This window comes from Micrasema longulum, unplaced genomic scaffold (genome assembly GCF_059751315.1).
Source record: "Micrasema longulum isolate JH-2025_06_02 unplaced genomic scaffold, ASM5975131v1 h1tg001842l, whole genome shotgun sequence".
NCBI lineage: Eukaryota > Metazoa > Arthropoda > Insecta > Trichoptera > Brachycentridae > Micrasema > Micrasema longulum.
The window spans coordinates 279441-298781 of NW_028279016.1; the positions used below are offsets into that span (position 1 = coordinate 279441).

Genomic DNA, 19341 nt, shown 5'->3' on the forward strand with positions numbered 1-19341 from the left:
CAGAAATCTTTTTAAATAAACTATTAATAAAATGCACAAATGCGTATTTTCTGTTACATTACGCTTTACGCTTCATAATAATACAGAAAAAGTATAACAATGTGTGAGCCCCTCGCAAAGGCAGCAACCCAATAAGGTTCGTCAGGTGAGCGAAGAAAACGAGAAAGAGGGGTCCTTTTTGAGAGGGAGAAGTCATGAAAGGGTGGGTCGCATTTAGCCTGGGTAAACCCACTTAATTTTCCCCGAGAAAATCCCCGAAGAAGCTCCTCGCCGCGTCAATATTTGTTTAAAGCCTCATCGTGTAATGGGAGATGGGAGCCTCTCGGGGGTCACGTGATCACAGAGAGAAGGGGGTCCGTAGTGACGTGTACCAGAAGTTATTACTAATAATTATATCGGCTCGGTTTCCCCACCAAACCTTACCCAACCGGTCACATAAATGTGTCGGTCACACAAAAAATATTATGTTTTTTTTTTGCATAATTTCAATGTGTTGATAATTAATAACTATAAAACCAAGAATAAATTTAGATCTTTTACCCACGGCTACGCTCGCGCGGTATTGGGGAGAAATTTGTAGTTTACTTTTGTAATTTAACAATAAAAATTATCCCGATGGCATGGTATGATTTTCGGGATAAAAAGTAGCACGTATCGATTGCCGATCCTCCAACTATCGCTACATAAAAAACGCCGATCTGTCAGTCTATGGCAACGTAGCATCGTTTTTCTGATTTAATATGAATTCATTATTTCACAAAGATTTTTCCGAAAGAGCGAAATTTTTTTTCGGGATGAAAAGAAAGCCATGACACTTCTCAGCTCTCTGGCAATATTTATGTTTAAAATGACGATGATCGGTTGCTCCGTTGTCACGTGAAAACAAACGGATAAATACGCCTTTGCATTAAAATTATTACGCCCATGAATATCAGATCAAAAATAGCCATAAACACAAAATGTTGCATAACCAGCTGATTTTTTGTACATGTATTCTAGATGTAGTACTTAATTATTACTCAAAACTCTCGTCCCCTGCACCGCTTGCGTTTTGAGATATTTAATTATATAGGTGTCCGGTGATACATTGCATAATTAAAACCGTTATAAATTTTAAACAAAAACAGCTAGAAGAATTTGGAGTATGGATTTTAATCACAAAATTACTGATTTATTTCTTACAGAAAACATCTTATGTAAAAATTATGTTGTTTCGCAATCGCGGCATAATTAAAATACGATTTTTGCTTACCTTGACGCTAGCGCAGCGCGAATTCTGTAAAAGTTGAATGAGTTACGTGCCTTGAATAAAATAAATGCGAAATTGAGTTGACAGTTAAAAAAAAGGCTTCAGAAACAGTTTTAACCACTCGTCACCGAAGCCAAGCTTCATCCGTTTCGTCTGCGTCTGATGATAAGGTCTAACGCGGAAGTGACTCGGTGTTGAAAAATCAACAAATGTCAACCGTCGATAGCAAAAGCAAGCCGATCTTTCACCCAAAGTAAAATAATAGTTTTAGACCTTATCATCAGACGCAGACGATGCAGGTGAAGCTTGGCTTTGCCAACGACTGTTTGCAACTGTTTCTGAAGCCTTTTATCTGTCAACTCAACTTCGCATTTATTTTATTCAAGGCACGTAACTTATTCCGCAAATATTGTAACTTTTAAAGAATTTGCGTTGCGCCAGCTTCGCAGTTAGCAAAAATGGTATTTTAATTACTCCTCGATAGCGAAACAATGCAGTTCTTACAAAAACTGTTTTTTTTAAATAAATAAAACCGTATTTTTTAAATTAAAACGCCAAACTCCCAATTCTTCTAGCTGCGTGCGTTTAAAAGTTATAACGTTTTAAGTATGCAATTTACCACCGGACATCCTGTATAATGAAATATTTCAGGACGCAAGCGGTGGAGGGGTAGGGAGTTTTGAGTAATAACTTTCATATTTATGGTACAAAGTAGGCACAAAAAAAAAAAAAACAAATTACATTTTGTTTACAAAAATTTTATCAATAAACAAATATAAGACAAACGGTTTTTTTAATGTTTAAAAATATAATCATTTAAAAAATAAATAACTCACATAGCCAAAAACAGAGTTTGTAGTACAAAGATAAAAAAATACATATTTTTATTTTTATTAAAAGAGGCGATTTTCATTCATGCAAATGAAATTATTAAAAATATTACTTGTACAGAGGGCAAACATAAATGGTGTAATGTTAAAAAAGAAAGTTGGCTCAAGATCGCCGCTCTCCGCATGACCCAGTGGTCTGGGATCTTGTGGGAAGACGCATGAAGAAGATATGAGGTTGAGTGGCCAGTAGTGGACAGGATACTCCTCGTGTCTTCCGTCTCATACAGGGGGCAAACATAGATAGTGCATTGTTTAGTATGGAAGTTGGCTCAAGAGCGCCACTCCCCGCATGACCCAGTGGTCCGGTGGCTGTACTGTGGGGAGGCGCATGAAGAGGATGTAGTTGGTAGAGTGGCCCGTTGTGGACAGGATGCCCCTCCTGTCTCCCGTCTTGTACAGGGGGCAAACATAGAATACGCCTGTAGGAATATCGTCACGCTTCATTGGAACCAGCCAAATCTGTAATAAGTATGTATTATTTTATATTTCAACTGCTAACACTATTATTAAATCTTTTCTTAAAGGTAATAACTTTGGACGATTTTTGTCTTTTTCAAACGGATATATTTAATATATGTGAATGGAAAAGGCGTAACAAATTTAGGTTTAATGGTTAAGTTTTCGGTCACGTCTTTCACTTGGGCCCAAAAACTCTGTTTTTTCGCTACAAAATGAATGACCAGAATCTGATACGAACATCAAATGTTAAGGATCTGGGCGTTAGATTTGTGAGTACCCTGACATTTCATGAACACATAGAGGCAATCAGTGGTAATGCATTTAAGATGTTAGGATTCGTTCTGCGTACTGCCAGGGTTTTTGAAAATACCCGCGTACTAAGAACTCCTTACAACTCCTCGGCCTCGGTGCGAAGTAGACTTGAGATGGCTCGATGATTTGGGGGCCTCATGAACTGAAGTTCTATCTTATGATAGAGAAAATCCAATAGAAGTTTATGAGATATCTCTACATGAGAGAGTGCGGGTATTATCCTTGGCTCTGCCCGACCGAGTTTCTCCAGGGTATGCATAGCTGCAACAGTTTAGAGACTAGAAAGGATGTGTATTTGACAAAAAAAAATTATCGACTGTTGCGCGGTATGGTCGATAATCCTGAGATTATGATGAGCGTTTGTTTGTATGATCCTGATAATTACTTTCATATTAGATTGTTTCATATTTCGATAAACAGGGCCAACCTGCCGATGGTTATGCCTGTTGGAAGGGTAACCGCTGTATGCTGAACAACATCGCTATGGATATTGATCAGTTCTTTGTATCCAAAGGGGTTTCCGGAGCAGGATTCTCCTACTACTTTGACATTAGTCTCATTCGTGAATTTTTTTCTTTTTTTATGATATGTACGTATTGAATGTATGTTTGTCATGTACAGGTAAACGTCATTTTACGCCGGGGTTCCGTTCCGAGAGACACCGGCGTAAAAAAAAACGGCGTAAAATGATCACAAATATAATGGGAAGATATAAGGTTAGGTTCCGTGTCGAAATTCTAAGAACCATCTAACATGTTTATTAATACGTATCTTACATATTCCAAATAAATTATAAATGTATTTAATAAATACAGTTTAAATTCGTTTACAAAATAAATAATAATCTCTTGATATAAATAATGTTTTTTTATAATAAATACTAACTCACCAGTTCGTCGGTACTAAATTAAATTCTCACACTTTTTTTAATAAAGCATCCAATTTCATTTGCTTTGATTGTTGCTTCCTTTCTTGCAGAATCATAGCAACTACATATATTTGAATATTCTTTTAATTTTAATAATAAAAATAATAAAAAATAAAATCATACCTTTTTATTTTTCTTAAAAACAAAACGAAAACTAACTCTACAATTTCACACACACAACAGGCTGCTCGCGGACACGGTAATAGAATAAAATAAAGTGTAAAAATGTGTCTGCTATTAAAATCGCAGCGCGCGGCGCCTATTGTCGTCTGGTGTCGGCCGAACCGGGGAATCCCACGCGCGCCGGCACCAATCGGCGTAAATCGAACCGGCGCAAAACGACGTTTACCTGTATTTGTAATTTTTAAATAAATGAGTTGAATTGAATTTCATATTGCCCCATCGTGTAATTTCGGACCATAAATTAATATGTTACCATCCGCCAAAAGCTACGTCAAATATTTCATGTCCGTTGTGGTTTTAAAAGCCATAATATTGGAAATGAACTCACAATTGGAAATGCATCATACAAAACCTTGGGTAATGCTTCGTCTATAACGTGGCCTTCCTTTCGCCAGCGAGCACCTTCCAAGAACAAACCTTTGATATAACAACCCTCCGGTGGGTTCTCTTCATAATCAGTTTCGTCCTGGACCTTAAAAAAAAGAATATAGCTTTTCGAAATAGAAAATTCAACATTCTAGAGACATCTTAAAAAGTTAAATTAAGTGGAAGAAAATTTAACTGTATGATTTTGATTTTTAAATTGTATAATGAATACATCATTTTGAATTTATTTCCATACCTTGTATGTTTATTTTGTTATTTTTAAATATTTTTCATACCCTTTTAATTTGTAGTCTATCATATTTTTTTATTCTAATTTTGTAAATAATAGTATACCTATAGTAGGGCCAATTTAATAGGTCACATTTGACACTTCATCAAAATTCGACAACATAACATTGTAAGGGCGGTAATAAAATATTTTTTATTTTTTCGACTTTAGAACTGCACAATTGCTTAACTTTTTTCAATTGCGATTACATATTTATTGTAATAACGACAAAAGAAGGTAATTTTACGATTTACTTTCACTAATAAACCATTCTAAACATAATAAACTTTTTCTGTTCTAAACGTCGTTACAATGTTGCATCAGTGAACCCTTTTTCTTTTTAAACACTAGGGATGTTACCCAGAAAAATCGAATGTCGATAATTTTGTTAAATTATGTACTAATCTTATTTTGTTCCTTAAATTTACGATAGAAAGTAATAATGGGACAGGGATTTGACTTATGGTTTTAAAAATAAAATTACAGTACCTATAAGTACTTTTTCATAGTAACTGAATTCAATTCACATATATTATGTTAGAAGTCCGAATTGATTCATTAACTTTAATCGATGTTTTTAAGCAGGTCACCTCACTATGAATCTAAATCCGACAAATGTCAAATGTGACCTATTAAATTGGCCCTACTATAGTTTGAAATATAAAAACATCTGTAAATAAATATTGTTATCAGCATGTCCCTAAATGAGCTTTTTACAAAAACTCCTTGGGAATATTATATAAAATTATGTATATGTTTTCAATTTAATTTGAAAAAAAATCAAAATGTCTTACCAGATAGTCAAATGCCAATTGATCAATAGGTATTTTGTACTTTCTGGCATAACTTTGCTGCACTGCGGTTAGAAAAGCTTGGGGGAAGTAGAATCCTGAGAGCCAGAAAACTATCGGTGGTCCGTGTGAGTGCCAGTGCTGAAATCAAACATATCATCAGTTTTTAAATGGTAATATTAATAATCATTAAAAATACTCAATCAAAGAGTCAATCATATCATATGGAGTGAGTTGTTACGGGCTTACATTTAAAACGTATACAAATAGGATAAAAAAAAATACAAATTAAAGTCCTAAAAATGTTAGCAAGAAAAATCAATATGACTACTTGTAAAATTACTACGAATTTTTTTTCGCATTGTGTAAAGTTTTAACCGTACAAAAAATGATATGCTATCGCCTGGTAACAGAGGACTTTATACATTTCTACAAAACGCCGATATCCCATAAGTATAAAACGCGCCAAAAAGTGAAATGAAATTTCACAGAAAAAAGAGCTCTAAATGCGAATGGAGAGAGGACCAGGCCATAAACTCCCAGACGAAATAAAGAAAAGTAATTTAAAAAAATAGAGTTTTATTTGTTTTAAAAATCTTTTTCTTAAATTCTAAGTTTAGCGTTTAAAATAAAAAAGAAAACCTCAGTTTAAAACAATGTTCAAAAAAGTTTTATTATTTTCTTATATATTATATTTCGGTATCAAAAAAAATACATGATTTACTTTTATTTTGTAGATATACTTATTTGAGATTTTTTATGTGTACTTTGTATTATGTTACTTAATACTTAAATAGTTAAAGGGAGAAATCCCTGCGAAAAAAAAAGTTTTTTGGCGGGAATTAAATGAATGTTAAAAAAATTTAAATAAAAAAAATAGAACCAAAACCTTGAACAAGTAATTTTGACTCGAAAGCTACTATCTCGTCCTAAATAAGGTCCCGGGTTCGATTCCTGGCCGGGTGGATGTGAAATATTGTTTTTTTTTTTCAACTGCAGTATTTCATTCCATGTCATCACTTCACTCTTAAAGCATACACTAACCTTACCTTCACGTAACATGTGATCGAACTATGCAGTATTTGGGTTACCAGTGCAGTGCCCTATGCATCATTAGGTGCGGAAAGGGGGGCGATGATAAAAAAAATACGTTTGTGGTAGATATTTGTAATAAGTACTATGGGACACCGTTTAATATTATAATTTTTACTGTTATTATTATTAAAACTCTTTTTTGCTGACATATCACAAAAATAACACTAATTTGTAGAAATATTACCTGAAGGAAAAACATTCTCTGTAGGAAGTCTTCAACATAGCTGGAAAAAGGTTTGAGTGACGGGTAACTACTCTTGGCCCAGAGGGCTGGTATTTTTCCTCGCACCATACTTGTCAATACTTCCTCAGTGGATTCAGTCAGCACACTAACCCCTACAAAATAAGCGCAAAGTTTATAAATCAATGAAATTAAAATACTTAAAAATTGCTCAACAATGTTATTGTTATTATACGTAACTTTAAAAAAATAAAAATTGACGAACAACCTACTTATTATTTAAATAAAATTAATTAATAAGGAAATATCACATACGACGAATACCGTTAAAAATGTGCGAAATCAATTGTATTTTTAAAATCATTATGGAAAAATGTTTTCATTTATAATTTTTTAAATAAAATTGTTAAAAATACGTCTCAAAAAAACGCCTAATGGCCGCCAATTTATCGCTGTTCTATACAGATATACTGTATTTACACCATTTATTGATTAACAATATTTTGAGTTTGTTCAAATTTTTGTTGACAAGGATTGGATTCAACTCCCTGGGGAGCTGTTTATATTAACATATTACAACAGAGATGAAGAACATTTAAGAGAAACTTCACAAAAGAACTTCACAAACATCAACAGATGAAAGAATTGAAGGAATATAGATGTTCAAATATAGGCAGAATTGTGAATGTTACACAGTGTGTAAAGTGGCCACTTAAACCAGCCATTGACAGGTCATAAGCCCTGTAGATGCCTGGACTTCAATATTACCTTCTCTTAAATGTTCTTCATCTCTGTTGTAATATGTTAATTTATTGATTAGATAATAATTAATAAATGCAATATTTGTCGTAGGAAAAAATAAACGGTTCACAATGAAGTTCTGGTGACAACCCTAATGTGTAAGAGTGAAGCATGGAGCAGGAAAAAAGAAGGATAAAAGTGGGATGAATGCTATCAAAATATGATATTACAGGTGAATTAATGGTAAAACTGTGTATGATAAGGTGCATAAAAAATGTCGAAATCCGTGAATTATACATATAAAGCTGAGACAAGCTTTATCGGCAAAATCAAGAGAGTAGTACTACGATAATTTGGACATATAGGGCGAAAGAACGGTAGAAGAATTTTGATGGATGTAGAATACAAGGAGGACCTGGAAAGACATGACATTCCAAATTCAACAAATTAGTACTTCAAGAGGGACATGGAAAAATCGGAATAATTGTCGTGCGTGCATGAGAAGATGTATGAATGCAGAGAAAGCGAGGTCTGTTTGTAAAGACGGAGCGATGCGGCGTTCTTTTCTCTCTGCCTACCCCCAAAGAGAAACAGCGTGATGATTTGTTTGTTTGCATAATAAATTATCTGTTAATCTAGAATAAGATTACAATGTACAAAAAATGAATGCCAATCAAAACAAATAAATACAAATTAATGCCCCTAGGTTAACCATTATTTTACTTTTGTGCATTGAAAGCCTTATCTTACCAGTATCCGTTTTAAAGATCTTGTAGCCTCTATTCAGAGCCGCACAATGCAAACACAAATTTCAAGCTTTAATAAACGCTTAATTTATTTATTTCAAATATTCTTAGTTTTCAAAAGATTCGCGTTTATTCAGAATTTACATTTACTATTTTTAATGCCTCTATCACCGTAAACCATTTTTGCTAGCAAGGCATGACAAGTAAAGTGTCTCCACCAATATCACCTTGTACAGCTCCCACGACAGCCTTCAGACTGGAGGCCATGACGTTGAGCAGTCTGGTATATCGAGCAGCCTCCTGCACAACTACAATGGACAGGGGAGTCATCTGAGAGGCTTCAATATCTCCCTCGTGAGATGTCCCCGTGAGAACTTGCTTAGGCAGGCGAGCTATTACCTCCAGGGCGAGGGCCATCGCTTGTTCTTCCGGTGTTATTCCACCACCAGCGGACATAGTTTCCTTAACACATTTTAAGGTAGATATATTTAAACATAAAAGTTATATGAAAATTAGATGTCTTCTATTTACAAAACAATTTTTTATCTAAAATCTATCACGTGATAATGTGAAATGACTTAAGCTTGGTGAGGTCAAAAGCAAAAACAACCGATGGGCATGCACGACAAGATGTATGAAAGTGAAAAAAGGTATAAATGTTTATTATATACGAGTATGTCAGATTAGACCTATTTCGCTTTGCCTATCTTTAAGGGAAAATAGCCTGGCAATGACATTACTATTTATTTTTAAAGGGTGGCACATTATGAGTTGTACGATTTGAATCGTGCGCCATTTTTGTTCGTCAAATTTAGAGATACGTCATATTTGACAAATGACATCTCTAGAGATATGGGAAATTAATAATGGAGCATCTGCAGTGCCGTACGTTCACCTATTGGATTCTGGAGAAACTCTAACTGCTGTTTTTCCAAGAAAATCATCTTCATCAATGAGGCACATTTTCATCTAAATGGATTCGTTAATAACCAGAACTGCCGCATTTGGGCATCTGAAAATCCAAATTTTTGACAAAAAAATCAACAATTCACAGTTTAGTGCGGGTTTTGGACAGGCAAAGTCATCGGACCGTATTTCTTTCGAAAATTAGTGGGACCAAACGTTTACGATGCATGGTAAGCGTTATCGTGACATGAGCACAACTTTTTGTATCATATGGATGCCAACAATATGTGGTTTCAACAAAATGATGCCGCTACCACACAGCGAATGAAACAATGGCTCTACTGTGACCTTAGTTCAGAGGTCAGATTATTTCTCCAAATAGAGACATCAATTGGCCGCCAAATTCAAGTGATCAGACATGGCTGGACGTTTTTTTAGGATTTTTGAAAGCCAAAGTGTATGTCAATAAGCCAGCAACAATTCCTGACCTAAATAATAAAGAAATCCGGCATATTGGTGAGATAGAGCCACAATTATGTCAAAGTGTCATAGAAAGTTTCAACAAAAGGATGGTGTCATACCAGAGAAGCCGAGGAGGGCAATTTAAGAATGTTATGCTCCAAACATAATTTCCATGTCCATGCATTCTATTGGTTTTAATAAACTTCGGAACTGTTTTATGTGATTAACGTTTGATCTTGCATTATTAAATTTCTTAATGGGGTCTTTTCACGGTGTTTTATCATTAATTTTTTTAAATAAACATAAAAATACTAAGGTAACGATAATATATTTATGTTGTGCGACGTCGGGTAAATTTTCTCCAAAGGTTTAAATTATGCATTTTTTAAATTACTCGAAAGCTAGATGTTTCGCGCCTTGTGGGACAAACGGCACGTATGACATTTTGGCACCAAACTTGTACGCAATGTTTATTAGAAGCGCAGTCGGCAGTCATATCTCATGACGTCAAAATGACGTGATGCCAACTGCGAGCCGTTTTGTAAGTGCTCATTTTTATACCCGAAAATTATAAATGATAACTTGTTTTGAATGCATTAATAATTATATCTTTTAAATTGTAAAAATCCACTCTAAATATATTTAATGTTTTTAATATTATTCCCGACTTGTGAAAATACCCTATTCAATGTCAACATGTTAGGAAAATTTGATATCACAAATAAACATTATAAAAAACAATACATACCTCAAATTTTTCCATGAGATCCTTTAGACATGAAAAGTTTTTAAATGATTGTAATTTGTTTTGGATGACTTTCACAGGGCAAAATAATGATAGTTATGAACACAAAGGTTAGTGCAAATGAAATGAAAAAAAGTTGAGTGGTTATTTATGCAAATTTTTATTTAATATTATATTAATTAAATGCATATGACTAAATACTTACAGTTCTATCCTAAATTATGAGAGCATGAAAATAAAATAACTGTTAGATGATATTTAGACAATAGGGAAATATCACATACTACGAATACCGATAAAAATATATGAAATGGATTTACAATAATTAATTGTATTTTCAAAATCAATATGGATATTGTGGAGAAATGTTTTCATACATAAATGTAAAAAATAAATTCAATAAAAATACGTTTGTAGAAAAACGCGCCGTAGTTGTTGTAACGGTTGTAACAGTTGTTGTAACGTGGTTGTTGTAACGTCAAGATTTGTGAAATTGTTCTAGACAAATATCAATGGCAGGAACAAATAAACAGGAATCGTGACGTATTAAGGGCGTGGCCAATGGAATCACCGTTTTTGCGGGAAATTAAAATTGCAAATTCAAAAGTTTTTTTTTTGCTACTAATAAATATCAAAAAAAATTTTTTTTTACTGGACAGTATTTCATAAATCTTTATTACTTTAAAATGATCAAACTTCTTAGATTTTCACGGCCGTTAAGACGCACAATAAGTTTTCTGGGTTTTTCACAATTATAGTGATATTACATAATTAAGAGTAAAACATAAAATATTAAATCAGAAAATAAAACAAGAGCACTATAAGAAGGTTAGTGATGAGGAAAAAATGTAGAGTGGAGGAGGGGGTTTTTTATATATCAAATAACAGCTGTTTTTTTAATGTGGAGATAAGGTTTGCACAAATAAACTTAAATATGTGCTACACCAACATATAAAGACAATAAATTCCAGTACTTGTTTACGGGACAAGCTCAAAATATTGTTTATGTGCGACATCTCTAATGGAGTACAATGCTCGTGTTTAGAAAGGGAGCTCGTTTTATAATTTTTATTCTAATATATTGAAAATCATTTCTGTAATTTCGAAAACATTAAGAAAATTAGATTGTACTACGAAAATCCATATTTACTAACTGAAGTAAAAAAAAAAACAAAATAGCCTAATCAATTCATTTTTATTTACCTAGTTGTTTCTTACAGTTGGTAGACGGTATATTAGTAAAGGCATAAACCTGAGTGAGTAACGCCGTTCCTAGCAGCTGTTCAGCCTCCCTATAATGCTTGGTGATGTCCGCATTATCGTTCATCCCAAAAACTCCAGGAGGCGCAGTGATGGGGAGACTTCTAGTGAATCCTATAAACTCTCCATGCTCCTTTACTGGTGGCACATAGTAGGTTCCTGATCACATAAAAAAACATGCGAATAAGGCAAAAAAATAAATAATACGAGTACATTATAAAAAAACTGTTTTTAAGAATTTTGGAAGCCTTCAATATGTTGTTTTAATACCTGTTGGTTCAATCACATAAGCTGGGTCAGTGACGAGTTGAGGATTGTAGAACTGTCTGAGAATTGTGTTCAGACATCTTCTGTCCCAATCATCAGTTACTCTTCCCCCGTAATTACATTCTCCAGTCAGGTACCTCAGGGCTACATACTGCACGTCCTGTAAAAATACACAAATTGTGTATTTGTCCATAATCACACTTCATTAAAAAACCTCGGTACCATATTTGAAATATGAAATTTCACCCACGTCATACTCATTTAAAAACATGTTTAGTTGGGTGATGCTGATTCTGAGATCCGTTTCATTAAACTCATAAGGGATGTTCCACCCTAAAGGACCAAACTGCCTCCGCTCCTGGACTACGGCGTGGAAAAAGCACAGAGCGTAAAGGAGTTTCTTAAAGTTCTCCGGCTGTTTGTTCCCCTCGAACCATTCAGGATTGGAAATCGGATCACTTTGATACGACCGCACAATATTCGCCCTTAAACCTGAAAAACAAATAATTTGAAACCATTCCAGAGTAGCGGCATATTTTGAAATAATTTTTATTGTAAACACGATATTTTGTTCACCTTTTGGTGGTTCATTCGTCATTTTGACACCGTTTTGTAAAACATAAACAGGAAAATCTTCGCTCGGATATGAGGTCAACCATAATCTGAAGTCAGGGTGTGTTGAATCTGGTTGTAAACCTTCACAAATCTGAAAAGTTTTTTTTAAATATATTGATAGTGAAGATTGAGTGAGGATAAAAAAATTGTTCGCACGTTACCTTTTCCAACATGGGCATCCAACTCTTTGCCAAGTGACAATTCTGTAATATAACCCAGTTTCCACATCTCATGCCTTCGTCTATCATTTTCACAGCAATAGGACCTTGACCCTGGCCTAGAGACAAAGAAAATAACCTGGACGAGCCAAAACCCTAGAAAAAGGGAGTTCTCACGGTTTAGTACTCTTACTTTGAATATATAATTAGTAAATACAATATGTAGAAGAAAATTTTTTACCTGATCATCGGCAAATTTAAATAGAGTTCCCATAGGGTCTGATCCTGGTGTCAATACAAATAATAAAGGGATGCAGCAGTGAGAATCGGAGTATGATGAAGGCAGATCAAATAATGGTGGCTCTACATATCTCACCCCCATGGTTTCTGAAAATAACAACAAATTTTAATAGTATATTTTTATTTCTAATTATTACATTAAAGGGGCAGTATTAAATTAATAAAGTAGATCCTTACTTTCTACAAATACTTGAACAGCCGGTACCATTTTATCTTGCCTGATGCATCGCATCACAAGTAATTGCTGAAATGGCGTAATTTTGGTATCCCAGGGAGCGGGAAAAGGAAATTCTTGTGGTTCTGGTAAATTGATATAATCCACCCAAGATTCGTCTTCGGCTATGGAGGTTTCAATCCCATGAAAGTCTTTAAATTCACTCAGTCTAAAAATTGAGTTTCAAATTTTATTTGGCTTATTGTTTAATAAGAGGTTACGGTTTTCAACGTTGGTAACAATATGTTATTGCATAACAATAAAAACTTTACAGTGAATCCTTACTTGCATACTTCCATCCAAGCAGAGGGGGAAAGAAAATCAACGGGACATTTGGGAACACTTTTTGGTGATCCTCCGGCCAATAGGAAAATGAGTTCCGTTAGATTCACTTTTTTTTCATGTAACATTATTGTTACGGTCAGAAGCAAAGAGAAAACTAGCTTATCCTTAAAAAATAAAACAAATAAAATTCCTGTCAATTCCAAAGCATAAATACTTATTAAAATTTAGGAAATACTCTTGTATTTACCTTCTCAAATAAGCTACGACAGATATTTGCATACAAAGAGTAGGTGAAGTATTGCCTTAAGTCCAATAACCTCTCAGTAATGTTATCAACTTTTTCTGTATTGTCTATCGCGGCAGAATAGAGTGCTTCGAACCAACCCAAGGAATATTGATACATGGGGTCGATGTTAGAAAGACTTTCTAAAATAAAAAAAGGCATCAAAGGTTCAGGAAGATAATGCATTTAGTAATTGTAATTTGAAGTTCACTCACCAATTAAGAAAAATAATATAGTAGCGTGTTCAGCAATTGGTTCGTATTCTTTTCTTGCTTTGTCAATTTGCTTTTCTGTTTCAGCGGCCACAACTTGCTTCTCGCTTATTTCGTTAGCAGTTGATTTAGATGAGTTCAAAATCTAAAATGAAATTAGATTAAATGTAATCTAATAAGAAGACTCGTATTTTGTTACCAAATGAAAATATTGATATATATTTTTTTTAATTCACGATATTACTCGTATGTAAAGGAAAAGGTGAAAAATTCTCGGTTGTGTAAACAAATTCATATAGAACATTTGTTTTCCAAAACAATCAACTGCGGTCATACCTAAATATTGTAATATTATAGAAAATATAATTACTTGAACTGCTTCTTCATCTTCCAAAAGAGTCTCAGATGTTGAGAGTACCTACAACAGTTTGTTTTAAATAACACGAATAAAAAACTTAAAAGCAAAAAGTATTAAATTTAATTACCGGAGACAAGTCATCTTGTGCTGTAAGTTTTTTAGCTTGACAATATTGATGGTACTAGATGTCATGAATTGATTGATCGGAGTCTTACTGTTAATATTTTGGTTTCTATCTCCTGTAGCAGTCTCCTGTGCTCGGCTCCTTGTGTGGTGAGGTCCGTCTTGGCCTGCTGCAGCTCCGGCCTCTCCTGCGCCACTACCCTGGCCAACAGCTGGCTAGCCAACCCATCGGTACCCAGCATGAAGTTCACGAGAGTCACGCGGACACCCACCTCCGGCATGTAGTGAGGATTACGCAACTTGGTGCTGATGTAGAATCTGCATTGATATTGTACAAATCTTAATAAATGTTGTATTGTTTAAACCCAATATAGAATAGAATATTGATAAAACTTTTCAATACCTAAAATCTTTATTGTACTCAACAATATTGTCACCAAGTTTGATGTAAGTAGCTCCACCCTGTTTGAAAGTTTGCTGTTGCAAAAGTGGTTCGAGCATCGGATCCAGCTCCTCACCAACATTTTCCAGGATCACCTAGAAGACAGAGTTTATTCAATCATTCGCTTTTATTTCAAAATCATTGTTTTATATTACTTTTGCTAACAGTTGGAAAAAAATATTTTGTGGAAATATACAAAAATAAATTTTCAAATCCTGAGAGTATCCAGTTATTTTAGTTCTAAGAACTTAATGTATCAAAATAATGAAATGCAATGAAAAATTACCGGCTGTCCAAACTGGACCGCATTTTCCAGCACCCTCGCAAAGTCAGCTTGAGACAGCCTGACAATATTGAGATGAAATTTCTTTTCCATGTTTTTCACCCAACGATTAGCTTGACCTTGGGGATCTATCATCAGAGGCCATCGAGTTGCCGACCTTGACAATATAACGGACATTTTATAAGTTACATTTTAAGAAAACCAAAAGTCAAAATAATAACATCATATGGTACCTACTTGATAATAATGGCACTCTCGATACTGAAATCATCAGCAGGTAGTCCGTCTATGTTCCACTGCTGAATAGTCACAGGGTTCCCAAGGATATCGATCATTCTGAAGTGGGGAGAACAGTATAGCCCAAATTTGGTGCACTGTTCAGACCAACCAGTTATACGAGTTTGACGGAAAATTGCTGTAAAAGGCCCCAAGTATGCTATCACCCCAGCGGCTATCAACACATCACCTGTTGAAGACCGAGTTTTTGCATCATTTTGATATTTTAAACATACATACAAAACATATTGACGTTCATTAGTAGTGAACTACCTAAAAATCTGTATTTCTGGTAATATTAAACTTTTAACACAAATAAATATAAATATGTCTACCTGTCAGGAGACCATAACTCTCCCTCAAATTCTTGGCAGCTGCAGTCCAACGAGTTTTCTCTCCACCCAAACCACTAAGGAGCATCTCCGCCCTCATCAGTTTATTAGCACACAGTTCTACTTCATCATCTAGTGCCTTCAGTTGTCGATTCTGCTCAGCCAAAGCTTCTTCCAACACAGCTAGTTTATCTCGAACCTTAGGAAATTAAAAATACCAATTAAAAGTTTTTAGAAAAAAAGTTCGATAAATTGCGACAAAAAAACTGAGTAAGTTTACTTGTTTTAGTTGTGCTTGCTTGATAGCGAGGGCAGCCATAGCAGTATTATAGACATTTTGAGCTTCAGACAGGGCAGCTTTCTTGGGCCCTACTACTTTAGCCACCTTGTCGTACTTAGAAATAGCTATCACCCACTTACACATTCCTAAAATAATAAAATTTCTTAGCATATATATTTCTATTTAACACACAAGAATGTAACCATTATTATTCATTTGACTGGTATTTTTTTGCACTTATTTACTAATGACAGAATACATAAAATGATATTGATGAAAATACCCTCAGCTGCAAGAGAAGCTTGTTTCATTTTTTCAGGAACAAAGAGTTCATCTTTCAAAATAGTTGTCTCCAGTTTCTTCATAACAACATGGGGTATGTTGTCTTTATCAAACAAAAGCAGGTTCTCCAGAAATTTAATATCATTGAGAAGTTTCTTAGAGGGACCCCAATAATCATCCACGTTTCCTATTCCTGAGGGATTTGGAACCTTTTCTGGTTTTACATCCTAAAACATCCACATAAATGTTTTTTTGTGAACAGCAAATTTTCGTCATAAGATATACCTCGAAAGTAAATAAGATGCTATTCGCATAACAGGAATTGAAATTAGAAAATGGAGAAATACTAGTTAAGAAAATATTTTTGTAAATGAGCTGATACTATTTACTGTCGTTTACTCACTTTCAGTACACAAACAGCTTCCATAACTAATTTAATAGCTTTGGGAGGATTTTTCATGGTTTTGATGAAGGTAATATCAGCCGGTGTAAGTGTATTGAGGGCAGCCAGGGCTGCATTCATAATGGGCATGGCTTCTGCGAGGTCAGCATCGCATTCGTTTTTAATGGCTTGTGCAGCTTTTGCCTGAAATTTAGGTATCATAAAAATATTGGACTTTCCAACACAAAACTCAAATTCTGTTTCATTGCGATCATTTTATTTTCCCGTTTTTCTTATCAAAACTTTATTTTGACTAAGCTGACGTTTCAGTTTTAAAGTTATTATTATACGGAAATTTAAGAAATCCGAAATTTAACCCTCATTTCGACAAAATGGAATAGTATTTTTTACACATTTGGTGGTCGAATAGCCTTCAGAATCATACACTTTTTCCTCCACATTTTTTTTCTTGGTTTTTATGTTTTAGACAAAAAATTTCAACCAGGAATTAACTTAAAAACACATTTTACTATGAAGAGAGCAGAGGAGAGGTGATAGGGAGGAAAGAAGAAGGAGAAAGGAACAACTCAAACATTTAGATAGTGACATTTCAATCTTGACTTAAATGTACAAAAAGAAAGGGCGTCTCTAACATTAGTGGGTAGATTATTTCACAATCAAGCATCTACTACTGTGAAAGAAGAGGCAAGAAAATAAGAGTGGTGAAAGGTTTTTAAAAGGGTTGTGATAGAGGTTGGTAGAGCTCTCTCAGAAAAACAGGTGAAGTGGGATTATTCAACATATTGTGAAGAAGTGATAGAATGTGAATGTTTTTTCTATGCCTGACACTAAATCAGTGTAGTTGTGTGCGGTATTCGATTATGTGGTCAAATTTGCGAAGATAAAAGATCTAACGTTTACAAATTGTTAAGTACTGAATTTACATTTTCTATAATGGCAACTCATATAAGACTTTAAATATCCCGTTCTTACCCAAATCCTTCCTATTTCAAATTCTTCTGCTTCTACCGTTCTATGAGCAAGGCACATGTAAAAAGTTGTCTCTCTGATAAATCTTTATCATAAAATGCGTCAGCATATTTCGTAATTAGTGAAGTTTAGTGTTATATAAACAGCCTTAATTATACAGTTTGTCATCATCTACACGATACCGGTATCCGTGCTATAGCAAAAGAGAAATGCTCCAAATAAGAAACAATCGGAAGAACTTTAAAAGTGAGTAACAATTTCCATACAGTCCACTAAACTCTAATTTCCTCTGTTATCAGTGTACAATACCTGAAAGGCATTGAGCTGATCATACACAAACATTCCCAAACTATATTTCAATCTTCTAATTTTCCGATTAGCTCTTGGCTTTAGAATTATAGTTTATGTATAAATGCTGGTCTATTCCATTCTAAATTACTAATTTAGAATTGATATTATATTTTATAGCCCGATATTTGCAGTAGTTTTTTACAGGAGCAACTGTAGCCTAGCAAACTTTAAATAACAGTCTTCATGCAACCTGTCCATCTGCAACTTCCTGATCAGCAAGCACTGTCGCCTCTACGACAGCGACTGCTACCTTGTCTGCTGACACCTTGGCAGCAGTTTCAGCTACGGCTGCAGCTCCCGCCGCCAGCTGTGGCTGCAGTCTCTCCAGGGCCAACTGCAGAGCTCCTACAGACTTGGCGGCGATTTCCAACTGACCCAAACCAATGAGGTAGCGTTTCTCTGCTCGCAATACTTCACTGCAAAATATTGTACGTGACTTATCAATAAAGCAAATTGATGTAGTTAAATTAAAAAAAAACTGGCATTTTTATTATAGTTTTCGAGAGATTTATCTATAATGATATATGGGTGGTGTTGTGCAAAAATGCGTTAAGTAACACCAAATTCGAACTGAGATGAGATAATTTATGTTTAACGTCAGGTGCATTTTTAAAAAAATATTTAGCTTGGCTGTTAAGCTAGGGTTTCCTAGGACAGCGGTGCCCGTATTTTAACGGCCGTAGTAAACGGTGATGCGGTAGACAGCCGTCGTAACGTCGACTAGAGAGTGGTTTCCTAGGGAAAAGGTGTTAAATGGTGTTGATAACACCGTTTTCCTAAAAAACCACACTCTAGTCACCGTTACGACGGTTATCCACCGCATCACCGTTCACTACGGCCGTTAAAATACGGGCACCGCTGTCCTAGGAAACCCTAGCTTTAAGGTACACGATGGAACAAAAAAGTGGTCCAATTTTTATGTTTTATTTATTAATACAAAAATTTTACAAAAAAGTGGGATAATATATATTTTTTTTAAAATTAAAATAATTAAAATAGGATATTTTTTTTTTTTTAAAACCTTAAATAACAATAACTCAAAAATGCTTTAAAAAATGTTACTTTTCAAAACCGGGTTGTGGTCCCGTGACCACAACCTGGTTTTGGAAAGTATGTATACACCACGAGGTAGTATGGTGGACTCACGGACTTAAGGTCCGAGGTTCAAATCCCAATCTACCACAACTCGATAACCTTTTTATCGGCAAAAAATATGTATGACTTTTAGGAAATGATCTGAAAATTTAAATATTTGAGTAGTTGTTGTTAACTCAAGTATTTCTCTTTTTGTTTTTTTTTTATATA

General features: G+C 34.5%; 1 protein-coding gene across 1 annotated transcript in view; it reads right to left on the reverse strand.

The window, feature by feature from the left end:
• Positions 1-2156: 2156 nt before the first annotated feature.
• LOC148273754 (dynein axonemal heavy chain 7-like) overlaps positions 2157-19341 on the reverse strand; it is a 50644-nt gene continuing 33459 nt past the window's right edge. The window contains 25 exon segments of the mRNA XM_088238225.1: positions 2157-2598; positions 4350-4493; positions 5471-5608; positions 6747-6898; positions 8458-8692; positions 11596-11762; positions 11874-12030; positions 12121-12362; positions 12447-12576; positions 12647-12799; positions 12885-13030; positions 13121-13326; positions 13443-13606; positions 13690-13868; positions 13941-14082; positions 14308-14355; positions 14511-14736; positions 14822-14955; positions 15147-15300; positions 15381-15609; positions 15755-15950; positions 16032-16177; positions 16315-16540; positions 16717-16899; positions 18227-18452. Coding sequence (XP_088094351.1) covers positions 2392-2598; positions 4350-4493; positions 5471-5608; positions 6747-6898; positions 8458-8692; positions 11596-11762; positions 11874-12030; positions 12121-12362; positions 12447-12576; positions 12647-12799; positions 12885-13030; positions 13121-13326; positions 13443-13606; positions 13690-13868; positions 13941-14082; positions 14308-14355; positions 14511-14736; positions 14822-14955; positions 15147-15300; positions 15381-15609; positions 15755-15950; positions 16032-16177; positions 16315-16540; positions 16717-16899; positions 18227-18452 — 4330 coding nt within the window. The 3' untranslated portion in view covers positions 2157-2391.